The sequence below is a fragment of the Nicotiana tabacum genome, chromosome 19 (genome assembly GCF_000715075.1).
Source record: "Nicotiana tabacum cultivar K326 chromosome 19, ASM71507v2, whole genome shotgun sequence".
NCBI lineage: Eukaryota > Viridiplantae > Streptophyta > Magnoliopsida > Solanales > Solanaceae > Nicotiana > Nicotiana tabacum.
In genome coordinates, this window is record NC_134098.1 from 101,018,699 (window position 1) to 101,032,204 (window position 13,506).

Consider the following 13,506-nt stretch of genomic DNA (forward strand, 5'->3'; position numbering starts at 1 on the left):
AAAGAAATACAACCATTTCATCAAATCTGAAGTGGAAATGGAGCTGCCAGAGCTGTTAGTCATACATCCACCTCCAGTATTCATCATCCACCAACAACAATTCTCACAAAAATTCAAACTTCTCAAAGCTTACGAATCTCCACTCTCCACAGAGCTCTTCCTACAGGCCCACGCTCAGTCCACTAAGGCCCTTATCTGCTACGGCAAGAGCCCTATACTCCGCCATCTCCCTTCTCTTGGACTCGTTGTCACTGCTAGCACCGGCTTCAACCATATCAATCTCCCCGAATGCCGTCGCCGAAGTATCGCCGTTGCTAATACTGCTGATGTCTTTTCTGAGGATACTGCTGATATTGGTGTCGGTTTGTTGATTGACGTACTTCGGAAAATTAGCTCCGGTGATCGGTTTGTTCGCTCTGGAATTTGGCCTAAAAACGTTCAGTATCCTTTGGGTTCCAAGGTATAACAATATTCATATTCACCATAACAAAATGTAGTAGTAAATTTATTAGGTCCAATTTTATAATTTTCTTTTCAATTTTGGTATGTATATATCGGGTATTTTACATAATATTGTATTTATAAAATTTTATGGTTTCCCGTCTAGTACTCGGTATTCGTTTTGGAAACTGAATAGTCCGGATTTGTGCCAAAAGTCCCACTATGGGATAACGTGCTTCCTACCAAAAACCCTTTTTTTCCGAGGCTCGTTAAAAATTGAATACTTTCTATTTCATCACAACATTTGATACTGTACAACTTTCACAGCTAGTTATAATCAATTAACTAGTTAAAATGTTAATTGATCTAATGTTGGTCTTTTATTTGGCATTTGCTCATTTGCAGTTGGGAGGTAAGCATGTGGGAATAGTTGGTTTAGGCAACATCGGTTTAAAAGTTGCAACAAGGCTAGAGGCATTTGGCTGCACAATTTCATACAACTCTAGGCAAAAGAAGCCAGTTCCCTACGATTTCTACCCAAACGTCTGTGAACTTGCATTCAACTGTAACATCCTCGTCATATGCTGTACATTGACTATCGAAACTCGTCACATGATTGACAAGGATGTTCTAAAAGCATTAGGGAAGGATGGAATTCTCATCAACATTGCTCGTGGACCTATCGTCGATGAGAAAGAACTGGTGAAGTTGTTGGTTGAAGGTGAGATAGCAGGTGCTGGTTTGGATGTGTTTGAGAATGAACCTAAGGTTCCTCAAGAATTAATTGCATTGGATAATGTTGTTCTTACACCACATAGAGCTGCTTTCACTGAGGAAGCTTTTCGCGATGCTTTCCAACTAGTTCTGGCCAACTTAGAAGCCTTTTTCTCGAATAAACCATTGATTTCTCCAGTTATAGATGAATGAATAGAGGACTAGAACTGGGTCTTTTCAGGTTCAGATTTGACCTCATGACAATTCATCACAAAGTATGCATGTATATCATTGAATAATTAATTTACTACCAGATAAAATGTAAGTTCTACATTGTGGTTCCTTCAGCAACGATTATTCTCCTGATCAATTACTATAGTTATGATCCACGAATCTAGAAGGCCAGCATACAAATCAAGTTACCATTGCAACAATTCCATGCCTTAATAATACGCAACATAAATATGTACCACAGAATTCTAGGACAGTGTTCTTTACATACAAAAATAGACACCTAGATGATGATCAAAAGCACCTAATTCCTAAATACATTTAGGTGAAAGCAAAAACGAGAAGAGAGACAAAAAACCGAACTTAATAACGATTTTACATCCAAAAGGGCATTCTTAGAATTATGGGACAGTTTCCTTGAGGAAAAAGGCAAACTTAGCTAGGTATATAGGGTTCAAAGAGCTTGACACAGGGGTTCGGGTCACACTGCATTATTTCAGCAGCGCGTTCGAACTCTTCCCTCAGTACTCTTATGCTGAACTTGTCTACCACCCTACCAAGATCATGAGAAACCTCAAAGGGATCCTCTATGCATATCAGATGGCGGTCGTTCCCAATTCTCCTAGTCCAGTCTTTGGCTCGCTTGCTGTACATAACCATACAGGAAGAGTAGTAGTAAGCAACCCAAAACAGAACCACTAAATGACTAATGCCATTTCATTTTGAAAATCTTCAAAAACAAATAATCAACAAGAACAAAACAGTTGTGTAGCTGCAATGACCTACCTCAACATGCTTCCTGTACGAACAGAAATAACATCATTTGCATAATCATGACAGTAGGCCCAGTAGTTGAAGAATGCCCACACCAACCGAGCAAGACTTTCCCCATTGTGGGATCCAAAACCACAAAGCTTTTCCACTTTATCAAAGTAAGCACATTCAATGTTGTCAACAGTAACAGAGTAGGTTGGCTGCATTCCCTGATAAGCGAACAGGGGAAATGAATATGACAAAAGAATAACTATCTTCACATAAAGTAGCACATAGATAGAAGTGCCCTTCCAATTATACATTTGCCTGAATTCCCCTCTAGATTTAAGTTTTTTGGTTTCTCTTGTGAGTTAAGAAATATATAGCAAGAATAGATCAAAGGCAAGAATAGGGATGGCAAACGGGCGGGTCGAAAACGGGTAATGCCAAAATCGGATAAAAAAATCCGACCCGCCATATTTAATACGGATAGAAAATGGATTAACCGGCATATAATATGGATAATCATATTATCCATGACTTCTTGAATATGATCACTTTTTGGAGCATTCCTAGTCTCCCAAATTTGAGTAACCCCCAATTTGAGTTTTTGCAAATGTAAAAACATACATTGGTTATCCATTTTTTAAGCGGATAATATGGATCTTATCTATATTTGACCCATTTTAAAAATGACCTATTTTTAAAAAGTTCATTATTCAACACAGTGAATAATATGGATGGATAATTATTTTTTTTAATCCATTTTGCCACCACTAGAAAAGACTTTGATATCCCAACCAGGTTGCAAGCCCGAGAAGTAACACATGTAAAGGACAGGGGCGGCTCAAGAACATGTGGGGGCTAAAGCCAAAGTTTAATATGGAGCCTAAATTTTTAAAAGAAAGTTATAAGATTGTTTTTATTTGAAGTCTATTCTTCTAACTTTTTGAGATACAAATTTTTAATAATCTTTTTTATAATCGATTTTTTCTAATAATTCATTCTCAATTGATAATATAGCCAATTCATCATTTAATCTTTCTTGAGAAATTGTTGATTAAAAATAAGATTTTATAGAGCAATAGAAGTATATAACTATTGGAAGCTTAAAAGTATTGTTGAGCACTTGAACTAATGAAATCTTGGAGAAAGAAGGTAAGTAAGAATATCAAAGAGATACAGAAAATAAGTAGAAGTTTCTGAAATATGAAGAGATTGTAAATAAGAAAGATTGACTTGGACAAATTAAGGAATAGAGTAAAATTTTTACACGTTATCTAATGAAGGAGTAAAAAGTGAAAAATTAAAACACTAGGAGAACTATTCATCCACCCATTTTTAAGTAAGTTAAGTTATTACTTTATTTATATATCAAAAAAGTTTTCTTTCTTTTTATATTAAAAACTCTACTTTTATATTAAAAGTACTAAATATTATTTTTAAATACCTATAAACCTATTATTTTTAAAAAAATGAGCCCCCTCAAATTTGGGGGCCTAAGGCACAAGTCTTACCTTCCATAACACTGGAGCCGGCCCTGGTAAAGGGTAAATATTCCAAAGCAAAGACATGACACATTATCGTTCCAAATGAGTTATGACAAATTAATAAATTGATTAACTTTTTTCAAAAGATATTGATTAACCAAATGGCAGTAAGTGAACTACACATAATTTGTAGACAGGAGAAAAAATAAGGAAAACAGCATGCATGTTTCATGTTACTTTATGGTAAATGCTAAAGCATATTGCTCATTCTTTTCATTTGCCCATGTGAATAAAACATTTATATTCCTTTTTCTTTGAGAAGGAATCATTTAAGTTCTTTCTTGATCATACTTTTTAAATCCTACCTTTTAGAATACAGGACAGAATCTTGGTGTCTTTTGGTGAGAGGGTAAATTAACTAGTACAAGATGCTGATAGAATTTTAAATGGTATCACATGAACACCCACAGCTCATAAGTTCCAAATGCATCCATGCGGACAATCATACAGTGAAAACTAAGAAGAAACAGTTTGGTTATTCACAGAAAACTATACGTGCTTAACTGAAGGAGCACGTGAAAGAAAGAAGAGTCATTGTACATATGACTAGAATAGATTGAGCAAAAGTAATTTGAGCTCAATCAAAGTCAAACAACTAATAATTTGCAGAGTCATTGTCTAGAGGAGAAGAGTTACAATCATAGGCGGAGCTAATATTCGAAGTTTATGGGTTCGGGATTCTAATTTTTTTTAAGTTACTGGGTCCAAATTAATAATTTGTACGTATTCAATGAATTTCCTAAAACAAATACAGAATTTGAACCAAAGTTATTAGGTTCGACCGAACCCGTGACCAACACGCTAGCTCCGCCCCCGATTACAATTGATGAGGAAAGCCATTCACACTCAACCAAACAACACATAGTTCGCACATCCTTGCAGTTATGGCTTACTGACAAACAGTTCAGGTAGTTTGCAAATCTTACAAGTTTCACATGCAAGGCATATATCATAACACAGGAGCTAAAGAAAACACACCTGTAGGCATGGAAGGATGGCAGGTCTTCGCTGCTGTAGAAAGTGAATGCACATTAGCACATACCTGGAAGTAGAAAATAAAAGTTAGCCTACTGTATAAGAGAATGAGAGAGGAAAAGAAAATAATTGAGAAAACATAGGCTTACGCATAGCTAGATAATGTCCCCTGGTAAGTTACATTTACCCCTCTCAACTTAGCCCAGTGCTTGACGATAAATGCCAACTGCCTTAATCGCACATCTATGTGTGCATAATCTCGAAGCAGCTTTGTGTTAACAACAGCCAAAACATTATTCACACATATATCACATGATATCCCAGTTTCTGGATCCATAAGCTTGACTATAGGCACCCTAGCACGCGTTAGCGCCTGTACGGGAACTTAGTTAGAAACCATGCTGAAATGTGTGTTACAAGAAGATTAGCCAGATAACAAAGCTGAACATGCCCCATAGGGGAAGTGTACCATAAAACCTAAGGACCTCATAACAAATCAGAAGCACATAAGATTCTAGATCCACTCTGGATTGAAGTATCGAACATGGCAAGTGGACTTGTCCAGCCCACCAAGGGGAGGCCAGGGACCACCCAACACCCTGTTCTCCACTTGATGAATAGAACCTGCCTCAACCTGGATCGGTCGTGGCCTTCAAGCGAACCGTCTTGTGGCCCAAAAAATAGGTCGGATCCATATACATTGACCTCTATATATGGTTGAATTTTCAATTGTTTAGAGAAAGCACTCGTAAATTGAATGGATCGTCAAACCACCCAACCACAGCTTTGGTAGCTAGATCTCGGAAGAATACACCCCAAAAAAAAAACGTAAAACCAACATGCAAGCCCAAAACTATGCGAGTCTAAAGTTTCACTCTTCCACCCCTAATATTTAGCCTATATTCATATATCCATTGAGCGTCATCGTTCTGAAGTCAACAGTAATGAGAGTGAAATGATAATAGAATTTAGTCATAGACTCGTAAAAAAAACATAAATTTAGTTTACAGATTCAAGAAAGTTCTAATTCAGGCGATAATTTAAACAATTTAATGAAGGAATCGTTCATTATTTTTCACCTATAAGTTCAATCAGTCTCAATCTAAAGCAGTTGCAATTAGCTATATGAATACCCCATATGAATTCCGCCTGTTCGTATATTATGTTTCTAAAATGAAATTCATCGTTCTATAAAACTAGAAAATTAAGTTTGTCCTTCTATATATATCCTTCATTCTCTCCAAGGTCTATAGGGCTTCGGAGTTTTCTTTTACACAGTTGTGTCCAATTTTCTCTTCTTATTTTTTGAGCAAGGCAGTTTTCTTTTATTTTCTTCAGTTTGCAATATGCAAAATCATAAATAACTAATTAAATAAAAAGAAAAGTGGCCTTGGACCAGCCCTCCTGGCAAATCCTGGATTGTCGCCCCTTTGGCTGAGACCAACCCTAGCGCCCTCGAAATAGGGATGGCAAACGGGGCGGGGCAGCGGTGGGGCAGGGCGGGTTCAAGGATTTTTTATTTATTTAACTGCGGTTGCGGGTTATGCATTTGTTTAATACCTGCATCGCACATTTGCTGCTTTTCGTCAAAGAAGATTCAAATGTTTTCGTTGAGTTGTAATCTGCTTTCTCAATTGGAATCTGTTTTATAAACTTTCCCTTGCTCATCTTTATATTTTTATTTTTATTTTAAATTTTGTTAGTTCATTAATCTCCTCTTTTCTTGCTTCTTTAAGCTTAAATGTGAGTCATATAATATCCATATAATATATTCTAGTTATAAATATGAACATATTCAGATATTACCAATTTTTGGGTCATTCAAATATTGGTGTGTCTATCCGGTAGGAATGTAGCATACTAGTTTTAAGAAGATATATTTAAAATTGATTACTATAATTAACTCACTAATCAAATTACTACTTTTGTTATGGAGTAATATGCTAAAAGATATTTTCTAACAAGATTAGTAGTAAACATACAGTAGCACATGGAAAACATTATGGACATAGCTGGAACTACCGAGAAAAAGAGAAAAGAAGGCCATAGGTTATCACTAATTTTTTTGGAAAATTTTTTATAAAGAGAAGCTACTTGTTAAAAATGAAAAAATGATTTTTTTTGCTTTGCGGGGCGGGTTTGTGCAGGGCGGGGCGGGGCGGTTTGAAAAAAGAATATCTTGCTATGCGGGGCGGAGCGGGGCGAACTTTTTGCAGGTTAAGGATGAACCCGCCCCGCCTCGCCCCATTGCCATCTCTGGCTCGAAACCCCTCTTTAGAAGCCAGTCTGGCCTGTGCTGTACCCTTCATCATGTATACTCTGGATAGAGCATAAATGAACATCAGTAGATGTGTAGCTAAGATTTTTGCAATACCTGCACATCCTGGAGATTGTCAGACTGCAACATGTCAGCCAACTTCAACAATACCTCTGATTTGTCAATATTTGCATCCTCAATTGCAAGGCAAATATCAATATCGCTCTTCGAGAAACCAAAAGAATTGGCACAAGATCCATAAACATAGAGCCGAGCACCAGGCCATTCCTTGCTAACAATTTTATCCAAAAGTGCTAATAACTGCTTCTGCTTTGCCTTTTCTTCCTCTGGAGGTATTAAGGACTCATATATTGCTAGTAAAGCAGCATTCATCCTATTAATGTCACTCCGACATGCAATCTGTCTTTTCAACATCCTCATCCTCTGGCCAAGTATAAATTCTCCTCTCTTATCTGATCGGTAGTCCTGATGAAAGCAGCACAAAAGTGAGTCGCTATTACTAAATTTGGCTTCAAGAAGGATATGAGAAAGGGTAGAGATATTAACTGTTCTTTCTTATAAGGGAGAGAGATTAATTGGTTTATTTCGCCTTTATGAGATATTAGTGATTTACTTCCAATTGTTTGGCGCAATTGGAAGAAAGTAAAATACCATGCTTCCTTTTTTGCATCTAATTTTAAATGGATTGAAAGATCCGACACAAAGGGAAGCCCTCAGCTCCTTTTTTGCTTTCTTAACAAACAAGGGAAATGACACATACCCCTCCACTTTCACTCCGGCTCCTCTTTACCCCAACCAATCATTGCTTAAATCATTGGAACATTGTAGCAGAGACACCAATAAAACACAATATGCTAGAGAAATAGAATACAGTTGCACAGTTTTATAGAGACTAGTCTTAGGGTATGCGCTTTGCGCGTGTAACCCATATTAATGAGATTTTAAAAACAATCAACATGCATAATATTTAAAAGAAGTGTTTGAGTTATAAAATAAAAATTAAAAACTAAAAAAATCCTTAAAATGATAAATATTAATCTTGTTTAGGGTTTCATATCCCCTTGAGTGATTGTTTTCTTCAATTTGCTCCTGTATTTGTTTCTGATCTTGTTAACTCAGTAAAAACTAAATTTCTTTCTTCCTTTGTTCTACTGTACTTTTAAGTTCTTTACTTTGCTGAATTATTTTTAATTTCTCTGAGTCGGAATGAATGAAAAAAATAAAGAAAAATAATTGACAACCCATTTAGAACAAGCTTTGTCTTTTACTGTCTCGTCCTTTTATTTTCCCTTCAAAATTGCAGTTTAATGCCAACCGACTCTTATAATATACTATAATCAAATTTTGTCTATTTTCTTATTTCTTCCACTATCCATGCTCTTTTTACTTGGAATGAAAATGAACCTTTTCATTCCCAAATCTCTCAAAGACAAGGATTTAATGTATAATTTGTGTTATTGATAATCTTTCAAGAATTATGATTAAATATATTAAAAATCCAATGGGAAATAGCTATCATGATATCTCATGAAAATAACGAGAACATAATTTCAATTTAACAATGCCTATTGAGACGCAATCAAATGAATGTTACTCGCTAGTTTCTTTCTATAATTTTTTTAATTTAACGGATTAACTATATGATAGTTACTAAGTATTTACCGATCATGTGGAAGTTCTTTATTAAGAGTTATAAAGTCTACTACTTTCAATTAAGCATTTTATTATGCTTGACAGATTCAAAACCAAAAAAAATGAGAAGATAAAAAACTAATTACCTTGGTTTTGACGAAGGGGGAGGAAAAATAACAATAGGAGTCTAAAATAAGCAGACGCTAATATTTTGGTTATGACTTAAATATATTCGTTCATAAAGATTACGTAAGTAAAACTTTTAATTAATCAAACTTCGACATGATGGAACGAATTATGTTATGTTATATAGGTAAAATTTTAATTGATTTTTCAAAGTCTTAAATATTGGTACTTTAAATATTAATAAGTAAAATATTATAGTTAATTTGAAGTCCTAAATATTAGGAAGTTAATCAAATGGCAATTTTGTCCAGTATGAAATATATTTTAAAGGGTAAAAAGGTCGAGTGATATTTTGCTAAGGGGCTTCGTGCTTTTAATTCAGTATAGATAGATATATAGATAGATTACTTAAATTCTTATAAATAATATGTTTGTGTTATAAAATAAAATAAAAAATAAGTTCCTAAAAAGGATGAAAATTAATCTCATTTAGGTAGCTTAGTGTAGGAAGAAATCTTGTCTCATAAAGTTATATTATTGTGGTATGTGAGAATATTTTTCGAAAAATTATTGTTATATTCAATTTATTACTAATATTATAATTTTTTTGTTGATTTAAATTTTTAATATTAGCTCAGCCAAAAATTTAAATAAAGAAACAATTTAATATACAATATTTTAGTTTAACAACATTGAACCACTATTATTGAGATTTGATCAGCAAAATAAATTATATCGAACCTCAATTTTAGAAAAAATTGTGTAGTTGGTGTAATCAGTACTCTCGAAAGAAATTTCAAAAGCTTGATTCTTAACAAGATATCCTATTCCTAGTTCCTTGTTACTACACGGTGCGTCGTCACTGCTACCAGTAGTTGACACTAGTCTTGTATTCTCGTAGTCCTTGTTCTTGTTATTACAAGTTTTGCCATTTGCTTCCGCTGCCTTTTATCTTGTCGTTGCTATTAATTGGTTATTGCTTACTTTCACTGTTCATGAGCCGAGGGTCTATCGAAAGCAGCCTCTCCACCTTCATAAAGGTAGAGGTAAGGTCTGCATACACATTACCTTCCCCAACCCCTCTTGTGGGATTCCACTGGGTTTGTTGTTGTTGACTCTTAACAAGGTAATTTTAATCTCTTCTCTTTTATTTTCTTCACTTCTACAAAGATTAATGATTTCATCTGATAAGTACTATTATTTCTTGATGTATGTTCATGTATATTTGCATATTGTTGAATTCATACATGATTCAACAGTTTTTACTATTTTAGATATGTAATTACATTTTGTATATGTATATCAGATAATATTTGAATCCAAATCATGTCAATCAACTTCAGCTTTAATAATATTCCCTATTAATCATAGGTTACCGTAAAAATTAGATTTAGAAATATTTATTAAGCTCTTTTGATGTGGTGTAAGTTTGACTATAAGAATCTCAATTAATTTTAAAATCCTGAATATTAGGATTTTCTACCTAAATATCCTAAATATTACGGAAGTAACATAAATTACCGATTTGTCTAATGTGAGAGCTTCTTTTAAAGGGGTAAAAAAGGCGAACAATATTTCGCCAAGGAGCTTTGTCAAATTTACCAGATAGTAGGATGGAAAAAGAAAATAACCAGAGACAAGGAAAGTATTCTTTGACTTGCCAAAAAACAAAACGGGAAGTACTTATGATGTTCGATCTGCTTTGAAAAGATGCGTGGGTGAAAAAGCTAGATATTGTTTTCTATAATTTGTCATTTTCTAGCTTTCGACAATACGCTGGTCAGAAATGTCTTCGATAAAGCATATATATTTTGATACACTGACAAATAGGGGCAATGTTATCCCCAAAGTCAATTGTTCACAACTCAACTGATGTGCTTCATTTCAGATTAAAACTCCACAAGACTAGTATACTAATCATCCTGAAACTCTAATTTATGTCTAGTTAGCTCGACACATTGATCCATGTTTTTAAGGCAATATCACCCAAAATCAATCTGAATTTCCAGGTAAATATTTTTTTTGCTCCCAAGGACTTCGATTCAAATTGTGAAAGCAGAAATTGAAGAGGATTTCCCAAAATCAATCTGAATTTCCAGGTAAATATTTTTTTGCTCCCAAGGACTTCGATTCAAATTGTGAAAGCAGAAATTGAAGAGGATTTTTAGTAGCATTTAACATACACCTATGCATGCAATGAGTTAGCAACTCAGCTAGTCAGTGCATATGGTAGTTCACAGTCAAAGCTATCAGCCTCACATATATGTGCTGTGAAAGTCAGATAACATGTCAATTAGTTATACACAATCCAGTCATTGCATGGGAAGGAAATCAATAAGATGTATTATGTCTATACGAATTGACATCACAAATTGTTAGACATTGTAGCATAAAAGAAAAAGAGGTACTTGATACAAATTTTCTTTTACAAATATAAACTGTGAAAAAGTAATCTTAAATCCTAATTTGCTGCTGAAACTTTTAACATACATAAGGGCACAAGACCATGCATTGTAAGCTAAGAATATTTTCAGTGCATGTATGTATTTCCATTGTATATTAACAGTTCAAATTCTTTAAACCACTGTAACAAGGAAGGCTAAAAAAGGACTAAGGAGGCACATTACCAAATCCAGCACATTAAATCTGAATAAATGTGGGTACAAATACCTTATCACGAGAGCCATGATGTTTCTTTTTATCACTTCTCTCACTTGATTCATCCTCGAGTCCAAGCGAACTGATAAGTTGTTCTCCCAAATCATCCAATTCGCTTTGACCTCGAGAGGAACCTCTACCTAGCTTATCCCTCATCCCAGTGCCAGTTTCTTCTCCACTCTCAGCTTCCTCACCATGTAATTCCAATATAGAATCCTCAACATCAGAAGCCAAAACAGAATGAAGTTTACTTCCTGCCGGGGGGCCAGGTGCGTCCAGCTGACGAAAAATCCCTCGACCATCTGAAACAATAGCATAATTCTTACCATTCCTGGGAAGAAACTTACTTTCCCTTTCATTCTTATGATTCAAGCCAATACCCCTATGGTTCAACTCAACGAAATTGCTCTTCTCCTTATCCACATTATGCTCAAAGCCCATGCTCCTCGGCTTGCCCGAAAAACCTGGTGGTGGCACCACCCCTCTTACACTCCCACTCGGAAACTGTCTTCCCCACCCCAAACCCCCACTCTCACCCCCACCTCCACCACTAGTACAATTCTGTTGCTCAAGACCCCTCAAATTTCCCAAACTCTCGTGCTGTTTTCGACCCGAACCAATAACATTGTCAAGCTTACCCTCCACACCATTCAACATCCTAACATTCCCTAATCTTGATTCTTGGTTTTTCTGTGCAAAGTTACCAACTTTACCAGCTAAATCACCATTGAGACGATTATTTAGTATACCCAAATCCCCTCGAATATCTCTACGTAACGAACCAAAGGTCAAATTTTGATCAAGCTCATGAGTTGAATTATAGGGCTTAGCATCAGCACTGAAAATCCCCAAATTGCCCATGTTTTCCCCTACTGATCCAAATCCAAGTGGGCCACCAGCATGTTGAATTTGACTGAACCCACTTGGGTGGGCAGGAGGAGATGAGAAATTAGGGTTAAGGTTATGGCTAGGATTAGGGTTTTGGAAAAACCCTTGAATGAAGAAATTATGGGGTGCAAAGAGAGGAGGAGAGTGAGAATAGGGCAACTGCGAGAAGGGTACACTGGGACCTACTGCGGCAACCGCCGGATCATGTGGCAGAGTCTGCAATTCCGGCGGCGGTTGGTGCTGAGGGTAGTGGTGATGTGGACGATTCTGAAGTAACTGAAGAAGGAATTCGCCGCTGTTTGGTGTCGCTGACTGTGAGGATAGCGGCGGCGATGCGGCGTCGCCTCCTACGCCGCTCATGGTTCAGAAACTTAGTACTGGCGAAGTCTAATTTGACACTTTTTTCGATCCAAGAAAAAGACCAAATCTTTAACTATTCCGTCCGTTGATTGGATTTCTCGAAAACAAAAATGTTAGTTTAAATTATTGATACTTCTTAAATATCTGGAAACTAAAAAGAGTCTTCTCCATTTTGTAGGATGGTTCGTACTCCACTACTACTAGACTACTAGTTGTAGTATTAGACTTTAGTAGAAAAACGAAAACAAAAACAAAAAAGAGTAAAAAGAAGAAAAGAAGAAAAGAAAAGTAGAAATACCAAGATTTGTTTTTCTCTTTTCAGTTTTGATACCTAAAGAAATGTAAGGAATTAAGAGAACTACAACAACAAGAATAATATTCAATCCAAATTGGCTATTTGAATTTTCACTTTATATATGCTTTATATATTTTTGAAATTTAAAAGTGATAATCAAAAGTTACTTCATATTTTACAAACGATGATATCTATTGACACGAAATAACTCCTAAGGCATATACTATATATGTATGGTATTCAACTTTTTAAAATCATTCATATAAGTCTCTTTTGTTATCTCTACGAAAAAAGAAGAAGATAATTAATTTTTTTAAAGAATACTTTATATGCACATTCACGTCTTAAAATGGAGATTAATAAAGTGTTCTTAGAACATAACTCCACATGATTTTCACTTATAAAGCCTTTTGTTGGTCAATCAAAAACAAATTCCATGTACTTCTTTAATATAGAAGATACAAGTTTGATGAGAAATGGTGATATGTACTCATTTATAATAGGAGCAGTACGATTTTTCCTCATATTTTTCATATCTCGAATATAAATAATGTGATTGTTGGACGTTGGATACACTAAGTCTGTATTCATTATCTTTTGATTAG

The 13,506-nt window shown here is 35.2% G+C and overlaps 2 protein-coding genes across 2 annotated transcripts; one reads left to right on the top strand and one right to left on the bottom strand.

Annotated features, from left to right (window-relative positions):
* Window positions 1-37: 37 nt before the first annotated feature.
* Window positions 38-1,475, top strand: LOC107762387 (glyoxylate/hydroxypyruvate reductase HPR3). The gene is made up of 2 exons (XM_016580746.2): window positions 38-460; window positions 847-1,475. Exons 1-2 carry the CDS (start codon window positions 38-40, stop codon window positions 1,366-1,368), a joined length of 945 nt encoding a protein of 314 aa, XP_016436232.1. The 3' UTR covers window positions 1,369-1,475.
* Window positions 1,476-1,574: 99 nt separating this feature from the next.
* On the bottom strand, window positions 1,575-13,004 carry LOC107762385 (UTP:RNA uridylyltransferase 1-like). The gene is made up of 6 exons (XM_016580743.2): window positions 11,371-13,004; window positions 7,039-7,407; window positions 4,814-5,037; window positions 4,668-4,731; window positions 2,173-2,369; window positions 1,575-2,032 (listed from the first exon to the last, which is right to left on the bottom strand). The coding sequence occupies exons 1-6, from the start codon at window positions 12,604-12,606 to the stop codon at window positions 1,822-1,824; spliced, it is 2,301 nt and encodes a 766-aa protein (XP_016436229.2). The 5' UTR covers window positions 12,607-13,004; the 3' UTR covers window positions 1,575-1,821.
* Between the last annotated feature and the right edge of the window lie 502 nt (window positions 13,005-13,506).